Below are 12,031 nucleotides of genomic sequence, written 5' to 3' on the forward strand. Positions count from 1 at the left end.
AACCGGTAGCACAGAGACAAGGGTCAGTCCACCACACAGTCTGTCCCTTCCACCATGGAGACAACTCAAAGTAGGGCATGAACAGGTGGCATCCCTGGGGATGGTGGAATAGCCCTTCTCTTTTCCTTTCTCCCTTTCTTTCTCTAACCCCTTTCTTTCTAACTGCTGAGATTTGAACTCAGGGCCTTGTGCATGTGAGGCAAGAGCTTTACCTCTGAGTCCCAGTCCCTAGCTGGTGACCTTAGTTATAGCACAGACCCTGGGGCTAGGGGTGTAGCTCACCTACACACACAAAGTCCTGTGTTCAGTCCCTAGCCATGCATAATCTCAGGCATGGTGGCATATTTCTGGAACCCCAGCACACCACTCTAATCACCCTCTACTATACAGTGAGCTCCAGACCTTCATATACAGACCCTACCTCAAAAACCAAACACCTGAGGGAGGGTGGGAGAACCAGGTTTGTCTGATGTACAGGTAATCAGTAAGAAACTCCAATAACAAAACAAACACACAAAGCACAGACCCTAGAGCCAGGCCTGGCTTCAGATCCTAACAAGGGCACTTGCTAGTCATGTAACCTTGGGCACACCAGTTTAAGTTTTATGTTCTGGAAAAGAAAGACAGCAACAGTGCCTCTATCTCATAGAATTGTCACGTGGCTTCCAATGCTTTTCTTTTTCCTAGATTTTTCTTGTAGCCCAAGCAGACTTCAAACTCCTTCTGTAGTTTAGGATGATCTTGAACTTCTGATTCTCCTACTCCACTTCCTGAGTGCTAGGATTACAAATGGGTACCACTGTCCTGGTTTGTGCCATGCTAAGGGCAAAACCCAGGGCTTCACACTTGTTCTTTGCACTCTGCCCGCTGAGCTACCATACACAACCCTTGTTTTGTTCCTTCAGACTGGATTTCATGTAACCTCCACTTGCCTCAAAGTTGCTGAGTAACTGAGGCTGGCCTTGAACTACTCATCCTCCTGCTTCTACCTCTCAAGTGCTGGGCATGTGTTACCATGCCCAGCTCAATGAATTAAAATTATAAAATGTTGATATTGGTGCCTCACACATATATTAAGTATTATACAAATATTAAACTCAAAGGAAAGAATTTCATCCCCTCATGACAAGCTAGTGTGTGCCAGGTACCACTGTGGGCACTGGGGACCCAGCAGTGGATAAGGCAGATGAAAATTCCTGTCGTCATAGAGTTTATATTCTAGAGGTAAGCAAAATATAGGGCCTAAGAGGAGGTGCAGCTGGAAACAGAAGAGAGGTACAGGATTGGCAAGACCACTACCTGAGCACCTGGTGCACAGTGGGGCTCTGAAGGAAGATCCTGGACAGGCGGCAGAGTGGAATCTCTGGCACAGACATTGGGCTACTGAAATCCTCAGAGGAACAGTGTCCACTGTCATCACCATATAGCAACAGCAAGCACACATGCTAGCCCATAGTGGACACCACTCTTTTCTGTTTCTTATTTAATACTTTTATGAAACATTAGGAGTCCAAGCCTCCTAGTTCCCTAGCCTAGGGAACTAAAGCAGAGAGGTTAAAGGACTTGCCTCATAGAGCTGAATGAGCAGGGATCCCAGCCCAGGTCATCTGGCACTGGGTTTGGCAGGACAGGATGCTAGCCTCAGGACCATGCAGAGCTTGGGTTTCAGACAGAAGAGAAGAAATATATACTCCACAAATACCTACACATCCAAGACCCACTATATAAACCCAGGACTCAAGGCTACAAAGGGCCTAGGAGGAACACAGCACTCAATGGTGGCAAACTGTTCCACTTGGGGGCTGTCCGCATTATGAGACCTTGTCAGAAATAATGAGGCCCCCGGTATCCTGGGGCCTTATCATCTTAATATCTGTGATTGCACCCAGAGACCACAAATGAAATAATAATGAATATCACAACCCTGAGATGCTTTAATAGAAGCACCAAAAACTCCACACTGCAGCTGGAGGCTAAGAGGCTGGGCAATGGGCAGATATGATGAAAGGCCCAGAGAGAGACGGAACTCACAAGCTCACAACAGCAAAGCCCAGAGGCAGCCTAAGACCTACCACATCTTTCCTAACCTTAACCTCTCTTGACACCCTCCAATCCTTACCCTTAGCAAGGAAGAAACTGTCAGACCAAGATGTCAAAAGGGAAAATTGAATCCCCAAGGGAAACAATGAAACATTCATGATCACATACAGGACTAGGAGATAGGCTAAGAGTCACCTCCCACCCTGCTCTGTAACACTAACCAGAGAGTCAGAGGAGGAGATGAGTAGGAGGCAAGTAGCAATTAAACGGAGAGGCAGCAGCTAATAGACAAAGATACCCTTGCAGAATTCAGTTTTTGGTTTGTTCTGGGGGAGTCCCCAGGGGCATAGACAGACTGAAGTCTTCCATTTGGGAGCTGACAGCATCATGACACCTTGAAAGTCAGACCCCACAGCAGGTACTTTCCTCCACATTTTCAGGGGACCACAGTAGGCAGAGCTGGGCCTCCGGAGAAACCCAATACTATATTCCTTCTGTGTGGTGGTCAGAGCCATATTATCCTCACTCCCTCATTTCCAACTCCAGGCAAAGTGCATTCCAAAGGGGAAAGGGTCACAGCATGGCGCCCTCATATGGGGTCAGGCAGCATAGCAGTTTCCACTCTTGACTACCTCCCCATTCCTGTGCAGTCACCTATAGTGCCCTGATGGGAGATTAGGGTCCAGAGACTAAATGGGACCCTTCAAAAGTCCATAGCAACTCAGCCTCAGAAACCTAGGCTTCTTGATCAGAACCTACTGTTGTTTCCTTTGCTGAACCTCCTCTCAGGAAATCTAATATTCATTTTTGGCTGTGCTAACACCTGCTGAGGGCCGTTGAGGGGCTTCTACACAATGGAAGCCCCACAAGTGCATGGGGTTTTGGTCTGACATTATCTGCTCCATAGTATGTGCCCAATAAATATGTCCAGAGAGACAAACCTGGAAAAACAGCACAGTGAGAGAAGTCACCGGCTTTAGTTTCAGATACATGAAAGGCTCATATTTGGATTGTTGCTGAGGCCTCCCTTAAAGAAAAGCAAGTCATGCTAGGACTTCACTTGTAAGGCAGGGCTGTGGAGGTAACGATACATTTTTTTCTCAGTCTGAGCTGCTCTGAAATCTGAAGGTGGCGAGCTCAGCGGGACTGCAATGCTCATGCAGGGCACAGGCCGCCCACCTGTCAGAGGCTGTGCCAGGAGGACGCAGGGTGTGTAGGGGGAGAGTTCCACCTTGGCTGAGGTCACTTCCCACCCCCAGATTCTCTGCCTACAAAACCCTGCAATCCTCTGACGCTGTAGACTCCGATCTCATGTTCTGACTCTCAAGGTCTCGTGATACCGAGTCCCCAAATTTAAGTCTTCAGATTGCCCACGCCCTAGGACCCAAAAGTAAAGCAAAAAGTGAAGTCTACAAGGGTCTCCGCAGTAGGTGGCGGAAGGTAGGAATTGCACCCTCTCCCCACCTTCTAGAAGCTGTAGGGGTACAGCTCAGACACAGGGGGGTCGGGGACGTCGCGAGACTGAAGTCCGAGACGTCGCTGACAGCGCCGGAACACGTGATTGGCTGTCGGGCGAGCAGCCCGCGGAGCGGGGCCTGTTCTGTCACGTGATGAGGGGGCGCCATGGGGTGATGTGAGATACGAGGCTCTCAGACTGCGTGCAAATGACGCATTCCCAACCCTTTGGGCAACTAGATTTCAGTTCCAATATGAGATGTTCCGGTAAAGATGGGGGGCGGGCTCTCGGTCTAGGCAGCCTCGCTTCCGTTCGGCAGCGACTGCTTCCGACCTCCGCCTTTCCCTCTAGCGAAGAAGAGACAAGACCTCGTGCGCATGCTCGGAATCATCCTCCCGAGGGGCGGGGCTGCAGCTGCGGGAGCAGGATGGGGGGAAGAGAAGGGAATTCCAACCTGTAGAACTTTGGGGGTCCTATGGTCGGGTTCTTCCCGGCGACTGTGCATGGTGAAAAGGGCGGGGCTTTGGAGACTCGTGGGGGTGTTGGGGCTCGCAGGGTGAGGAAGGGGTGTCAAGTGTGAGAGAGGTGCAGGACTTCCAAACTTAGAACCTTGAGGCCCTTGGGGCTCAGGTCGGGGACGGGGCGCTCGGGCCGCCATGCGCGACAGGACCCATGAGCTGAGGCAGGTGAGAAACTGGGGCCCGGAGGGCGCGCTGGAAGGAGAAGTTGGGCCGGGCAGGCGCGCCTGGATTGAGGACTCCTGGTTTTTGGGTCCTGGAGGGGTGGCTGATGGCCAGGAAGGGAAATCCCGGAAGCCCATAGTTCCCTCGGGACCACAGCCGGAGCGAGCAAGTGGTGCCAATGACTCCGGCCTTGGCAGGGGGATAACAGCTCGGACGATGAAGATGAGGTTCGAGTCGCGCTGGTGGTGCACCCAGGTACGGCACGGCTGGGCAGCCCGGATGACGAGTTCTTCCAGAAGGTAAGGGTCCGGAGGGTCGAGAAGTAGGGAGGACTACAGTACCATTTAATGTCTTCAGTTCCCTTGGTGCTCCGCTCTAGGTCCACGCAATTCGGCAAACTATGGCCAAGCTGGAGAGTAAAGTCCGGGAGTTGGAGAAACAGCAGGTCACCATTCTGGCCACGCCCCTTCCCGAGGAGAGTAAGCGAAACCTGGGCTCACGCATGCCAGCCTGGTGGATTATGGGGGATGTAGTTTTATATAAATGTTGGCGCGGCGGGGATGGGGTCGGAGGGAGCGGGGTTGGTTTTGGTTTGTGGTGGAGGCTGTGTTTTGGAAATGTTGGCCTTCTTTCATTTAGGCATGAAGCAGGGCCTGCAGAACTTGCGCGAAGAGATCAAACAGCTGGGGAGAGAGGTCCGAGCACAGCTAAAAGGTGAATGAACTTCAAGGGCCACAGCCAGATCATCCCCTGTGATTCAGCCCTGTTGCTGGTGTATGTCTGAGGAGTTGTTGCCTACAGTGAAGTGATATCTATACAGGTCCCAGAGCAGACCTGGGGCTAGGACTCTGCCCTGTGGCATTCGAGCCTTGGTACTTTGCAAGAAACATGCTGGCCACTCAGATTCCTTTATTATTATTTTACATTTAAATTCAAAACTGCTACTGCCATAGTTCTTAAAGCCCGGTTTGTGTTTTTTTGAGCAGACAGATGAGGGGTTTCTTAGGAGGCGTCTTCACTCTTGTGGGAACCCACTGATGTAATACAAAGAAAAACTTCTCTTAGAAGTTCAGAATTAGCCTTCTCCTCCCCCACCCCTTCCTCCTGCGTAGACCAGGCTGGCTTCAAATTCACAGAGGTCCGTCTTTCTGTGCCTTTTGAGTGTTAAGATTAAAGGCCTGCCATAACCATGGCCAGTTGGCTGCTCTCACCCCTTTCTTCCTGCTTCTTCCCCCCAGTTCCTTCTTTTTTTCCTCCTCCTCCCTCTTCCTCCTCCATCATTATGTGTTACTATTAAAATACATCCTGCTCATGAGCCACTTTGTAATAAAGATTCTACAAAGACAAGACCTTCCTTGTTATGTGGCTGGAATGTCGATGTGACTCTATTCTGATCCCTAAACAATTTTTTAAATTCATTTAAAAATTTTTTTATTATATGTTTTCAACTTTTTAATTATTTTTTGAGATTCAGTAGGTAGATTTATCAGGCTAGCCCAGACAGAGATCAGTTGGCCTCCCAAACAATTTTTACAAGTCTCAGGGCACACTTTGCTTTCCATCAACCCTTGTATTTCTCCCACAGTCGTAGAGCCTCAGAAGGAAGAAGCTGACGAGAATTATAACTCAGTCAACACAAGAATGAAAAAAACCCAGGTGGGTTTCATTTTTCTAGAACTAGGGCATTTCATCAAGTGTTTCCTAGGTTAGTAATTGGTGACTGGGCAACCCTTAAAGACCCTTGGTTCTGGGGTCTCTGTCCTGATGAATTTCCATGTGAAGTAGCTTATGCTTAACAGAGAGAAAGAATTTAGTCTAAGTAGAGGATTCCAGTCTCAAAATGCTGAATCCATTATTATAACACCCTACCACCTCCATTCATACTCCCCAAAAATGGGGAGTTTGGACTGAATAGAGAACAAAGATATTTCTAGTATAGGACTTGGTCCCTAATAGCTCTGTTTGGGGAAGAAGGGAGAGAAATAAAAAGTGTCAAGTAAGAGCACTGGCTGCTCTTCCAGAGGATCCAGGTTCAGTTCCCAGCACCCACATGGCAGCTCACAACCGTCTATAACTCCAGTTCCAGGGAATCTGACAATCTCACACAGATAATACATGTAGGTGAAACACCTATGCACATAAATTAAAATAATAATAATAATAATAAAAGCCAAGTGTGATGAAGGCAGAGGCTAGTAGATCTCTGAATTCAAGGTCAGCCTGGTCTACAGAGCGAATTCCAGGACAGGCTCCAAAGCTACAGAGAAAATCTGTTATGAAAAACCACAAATAAATAAATAATAGAAGTTAAAATGACAAACAAGGACATCCTTGGCCCCATAGATAGAATTCAAGACATAAAGAGGGGCTGGCAAGATGCATCAGTAGGTAAAGGTGTCTGCTTCTAAGCCTAATAACCGGATTCAGTTTCAGATCCCTGTGGTAGGAAGAACTGATTTATCTTTTGACTTCTACACATGCCCTGCTCCGTACATACACACCAAAGAAATATATTAATGTATAGTGTAGGGACTGGAGAGATGGCTTAGTATGGACCACTTTCGTAGAGGAACTGAATTCAGCTGTTCCCAGCTGTGATCCATGTCAGGTGGCTTACAACCATCTGTAACTCCAGCTCTAGGGAGAGGCCCCCCATCTCCTTGGACACCAGCACTACCCAGAGATGAAGGCATATAATTAAAAATATTCAAATATATTTTTAAGAACATTTTTAAAAGGAAAAAGAAGAATTCTGGGGCAGTGGTGAAAAGGAAGTCATGCCAGGCAGTGTCTGAGTGAGGAGATTTCACGTGACTTGACTGGGCTCCTCTGGTGCATAGTGAAGAGTGCTTGGGATTTGTGGGGGTCAGGTTTGGAGTAGGTAGTGACGTTTGGGCATCTTGAAAGGGCACAGGAGAGTAAGCTTATTTAAGGAATCAGGAGGGGAACGGGGGAGTTACACGCCCACAAGGGGGTTCCTGTGTGGCTGTTGGTGTGAGAGCATCTGTTGCTCCATGGCAGTAGCATGGTGCCATTGCGGTCTAAACAGCAGCACTTGCCATTCAGAAGCCTTCAGCAGATGCACACTGGGTGCCTGTGTGCCAGACTTTTAAAGTAAAAATTCTACCCTTGAGACATTTACATTCTAGTGGGGCAAGACAGTCACCAAATAAGTATTTTATATTTTACTTATTTGAGTCAAAGTCTCACTAGATAGATCTCACCGGGCTGGAACTCATACTAATAAGGCTGCCCTCAAACTCAGAGGTCTCCTCCATTTTGCCTCCCCAGTGCTGTAACTAAAGGTGTAGGCCACCCCAACAGACTTAAATTATTCTATAATCTAGTAAGTATTAGGGGACAAAACAGCATAAAAAGAGGGGAGGCGCTGGCAGGGGAAGGAGTGTAATTTAAATGAGGGGGAAGAGTAGAACTGCATGGTAGACTTTGTGCTTAGCATGCATAGGCCCTGGTTTCAATCACTAATATACAAAAAGTGTGTGTCTGCTGTGAATGTGTGTGTGAGTGCAATGCACACCGTGGCACTCGTGTGGAGTTCAAAGGAATAGGCTCTCACCTTTTCCCCTTCCTAGGTGGGGTCTGTCTGTGTCCGTACACTGCCTCCCATCTCACTTGAGACATGCTGGGATTACAGTGGCACACCACCACATCTGGCTTTTTACATGGGTTCTGGGATCATTGAAAGAGGGTTGTCATGCTTGCACAACTAGCATTTTTACAGGCTTAGCCATCTCCCGAGTCCCACCCACCTCCAAATAAATTTTAAAAATAAGTCAGGGCTGGGGTGTCAGTCAGTTGCTAGAATGTTTGCCTGGCATGCACAGGGCCGTGGGTTAGAGCTCCACTACCACACAGAGCAGCTCCTGTTGCTGCACACCTATAATGACAGTAGGCCAGCCTGGGCTACACGGGACCCTGTCTCAGACCAAAGAATAGCAATAATAATAATAAGGTAAAAATCAAAAACTCAAAAATAGGTGAAACCAGACATGGTGCCCACCTGTTACCCAGCACTCGGAAGGTAAGACACAGAGGATCAAGTTCAGGGTCACTGTCAATGAGCTTAAGACCAGCCTGAGCTGTGTGAGACCATGCCTTAAAAACAACTAACCAACAAGAAATAAGGTGGGGCTAGAGACAAGGCTCAGCAGTTAACAGTACCAGCTGTCCTTCCAGAGGACCTGGGTTCAGTTCTCAGTGCCCACATGGTGGCTCGCAGCCTTCTATAACTCCAGCTCCAGGGGTCTGACACCTGGCTTCCGTAGGCACCAGGCACATGGTGAACATGAGTGCAAAGTACCCATACACATAATAGTACAAATGTAAAAAATAAATGAGTGAAGACTGAAAGGTGCTTGTAGAGGTGAGCACCCTAGGCAGAAGGAACAGTGTGCTAAGACTGATGGGAGCATGTTTTGCTGAGGAAGAAACTACTGGTGAGGAAGGAAAGAGAAGGAAGTAGTGAGGAGTGGGTGCGAAGAGACAAAGTCATGGGTGCAACAGGGCTCCTGGTAAGACCTTTGGCTTTCATTGGGGGAGTGAGGGAGTCTGCCACGGTCCCAAGGTGGTTATGGCCTCAGCACCTCATGGAGTTCCTGCTGATGCCCAGCTAGACTTTCTGTTCTTAGCATGGGGTCCTGTCCCAGCAATTTGTCGAGCTCATCAACAAGTGCAACTCAATGCAGTCGGAATACCGAGAGAAGAATGTGGAGCGCATTCGCAGGCAGCTGAAGATCAGTGAGTACGGGTACCTAGCCCTCAGGGCTTGGGAGCACAGAGCAGCTCTGAACTGGCCTTTCTTGTTAACAGCTAATGCTGGAATGGTGTCTGATGAGGAGTTGGAACAGATGCTGGACAGCGGGCAGAGTGAAGTGTTTGTGTCCAATGTGAGTGACCACAGCCAGTGTCCCTCTGTGGGCCTTCCGTCTTTGAGACCAGGGCCCAGTGAGGAGTGAATAGGAACCCTGGGGTCATAGGGTAGAGGGCTGTTCCAGAAGCTTAGCAGACATTTTGGACCAACGCTGCTCTCCCTGTGACATCTTCTCCAATTCCTGTCTGCTCTCCAGATACTAAAGGACACACAGGTGACACGCCAGGCTCTGAATGAGATCTCAGCACGACACAGTGAGATCCAGCAGCTAGAGCGCAGTATCCGTGAACTCCATGAGATCTTTACTTTTCTAGCTACTGAGGTGGAGATGCAGGTGGGTACACAGGGAAGTGCTGTGCAGCCTGAGCCCTAGCTGAGACCTGGAGTTAACTCCACCCTGAAGACAGTGGTGCAGCTGGGACAATATGAGGCCACCGGCAGTGCATCCAAGACCTAACACTAACGCGCAGACTGACTTAGTGAACCATTCTCTATGGAGAGATACCTTGCCCAGCCTAGACACGGGGGTGGGGGTGGGGGTGGGGAGGTGCCTTGGTCCTGCCTCAAGGAGATAGGATAGACTTAGTAGACTTCCTAGGGTAGGTCTTACCCTCAACAAGGAACAAACGGGAGATGGGGCAGGAATGGGGGGAACTGGGATTGGAATGTGTAAAAAAAAAAAAAATTAATAAATACGAAAAGAAAGACACCTGAGCTTTTACACCCTTCCAAGCTCCAGTGTGCTCCCAAGAGGCCCCCACTTCATCCTTAGCCAAATTCTACCCACCTCCACAGCTACCTTGACGGTTATTCCTTTATACACAGCATCCCACCTGTGTCTCCAGCTTGCACATCGCCTAGGTGTGGCCTTGATCATGGCTTCTCTTCCTATGACAGAAGCCCCCCCTTAATGCTATGGAAAGCTGTCCCTAGAGGGCCAACCTCTTAGTCTCTTGATTGGCACTCTTAGGTTGGAATGGCACTCTTAGGCCCAGCTGTAGGGGTCAAGGTGAACTTCTAGCCTTGTCCTGACCTCCCGAGCTGAACGCCACAGTGTAGCTGGTAGTCATTGGAAAGGGCTTTCATCTAGTGCAAATACCAGGACCAAAGATGGTAGTGGCAGGAGGAGTCAGGGAGAGGGATAGAGACAAGCCTGGAAGGACGGGTAAATCCAGTCAGTACTTTCCTATCTGTGAAATAGGTACCGGCTGTGTGAGGCAATGACTGCAGGCCTCCACTGCAAATGGAGGTTATGTGGTACAAGGGAATAGAGAGGAAGGACAGTGTGACAGTGGTGGGGGCTGGACGCCATGCTTACTCTGAATATTTGTGAGCTTTTGTCCTGGCTTATCTCTGTTAGTTGTTTTCTGCCAAGAATGTCTTGACTAGCCAAGTGGTGGTGGCTCACACCTTTAATCCCCACTACTCAGGAGACAGAGGCAGATGTATCTCTGAGTTCGGGGCCAGTCTGGTTTGCAGATCAAGTTCAGGACATTTAGGCCTACACAGAGAAATCCTGTCTCAAAAAACAAATCCAAGACAAGAACAGCAAAGAATGTCTTGACTATTTCAATCTGGCCTGGGCAGAGTAACTTCCCCTCCCTCAGGCCTGGTTATCCCTCCCTCAAACTGTGCCTTTCTCTGAGCAGGGGGAGATGATCAACCGTATTGAGAAGAACATCTTAAGCTCAGCCGACTATGTGGAACGTGGGCAAGAGCATGTCAAGATAGCTCTAGAGAACCAGAAGAAGGCGAGGAAGGTAAGCCTCTCTCTTGTCCCAGCCCGGGGCTCTCCAGCATGACTTTCCATGACCCTCCCTCTCCCACAGAAAAAAGTCATGATTGCCATCTGTGTTTCTATCACTGTCCTCATCTTGGCTGTCATCATTGGCATCACCATAACCGTTGGATAATGCCACATGTTCTTGGTGAGATATAGCGGGCCTCCCCCATCCCTGGCACTAGCCTTCCTGCCTCCTGTCAGACCCATTTCTTTCTCCTTCCCTTGCAGGCACTTGGAGAACCAGAGACCCAGCATTTGTGGAGGCAAGGCAGGCCTCCAGCTGAACCCGCCCTCACACTGGCCCTTGTGGCTCTTCTGGGGTTAGCAGCTGCTCATTCATGGGGTCCTCCCCTTCATGCCACAATGCCTGAGAGAGAGTTTGCAATGTCCTGTTTGTCTGGGACACATGGTTTTGTAAAAACTTTAAAAAAAAAAAAAAAAAAAAGAAAGAAAGAAAGAAAGAAAGCAAGCATGTCGCCGCCTGTGCCTGTGTGTTCCTGGAAAGGCTGGCCCAGACCTCCAAGTATCCATTCTCCTTTCTTCCTGGCTCTTGCTGGCGTCGGGCCCAGGGTACATAGGCTCAGAAGTGCAACCAAAGCCAGCTGGCTCTGCCCAGTGGGGGTGGGGTGGGGTGGGGTGGGGTGGGGTGGGTGGGGAGGGGAGGGAGCTGCCTCGTCCAGTGCTGGGACATGGTTAAGGTTGTGTGTGTGGAAGTACTGTAGTATCCCTGAGGCCAAGATGGAGGCGTCTTAAGAAACACGTGACCAGACAGGAAGAACCAGACAGAAAGGGTAGTTCTCAGTGGGGACATTTATGTGGAATAATAAAGTAATAGGGGAGTTGCCAGGCAGAGGCAGCAGCAGTACCCATCCTGTGATCAGAGATGGGAACTGCCTTTTATAAAAGGGGTGCTTAGAGACTCATCACTCCACAGTGGCTGCCTGGTTTTTGGTTTGTTTTTTTAAAGATTTACTCATTATGTATAGTGTTCTGCCTGCATACCTGCAGGCCAGAGAGGGCACCAGCTCTCATTACAGATTGTTGTGAACAACCATGAGGTTGAACTCAGGCCCTCTGGAAGAACAGCCAGTGCTCTTATCCTCTGAGCCATCTCTCCATCCCCAATAGCTCCCTGGTTGATTATCCAATGGAAGTAAGCAGGGGATCCTAGAGCCTGA

General features: G+C 49.2%; 1 protein-coding gene across 1 annotated transcript; it reads left to right on the forward strand.

Moving 5' to 3' along the window:
• Positions 1-3,815: 3,815 nt before the first annotated feature.
• Stx4 (syntaxin 4) lies at positions 3,816-11,274 on the forward strand. The gene is made up of 11 exons (XM_051193094.1): positions 3,816-4,182; positions 4,377-4,478; positions 4,559-4,658; positions 4,819-4,893; positions 5,765-5,835; positions 8,829-8,937; positions 9,010-9,086; positions 9,267-9,404; positions 10,720-10,830; positions 10,900-10,998; positions 11,082-11,274. The coding sequence occupies exons 1-10, from the start codon at positions 4,153-4,155 to the stop codon at positions 10,981-10,983; spliced, it is 897 nt and encodes a 298-aa protein (XP_051049051.1). The 5' UTR covers positions 3,816-4,152; the 3' UTR covers positions 10,984-10,998; positions 11,082-11,274.
• Positions 11,275-12,031: the final 757 nt, after the last annotated feature.

Source organism: Phodopus roborovskii, unplaced genomic scaffold (genome assembly GCF_943737965.1).
Source record: "Phodopus roborovskii unplaced genomic scaffold, PHOROB, whole genome shotgun sequence".
NCBI classification, from domain to species: Eukaryota; Metazoa; Chordata; class Mammalia; order Rodentia; family Cricetidae; genus Phodopus; species Phodopus roborovskii.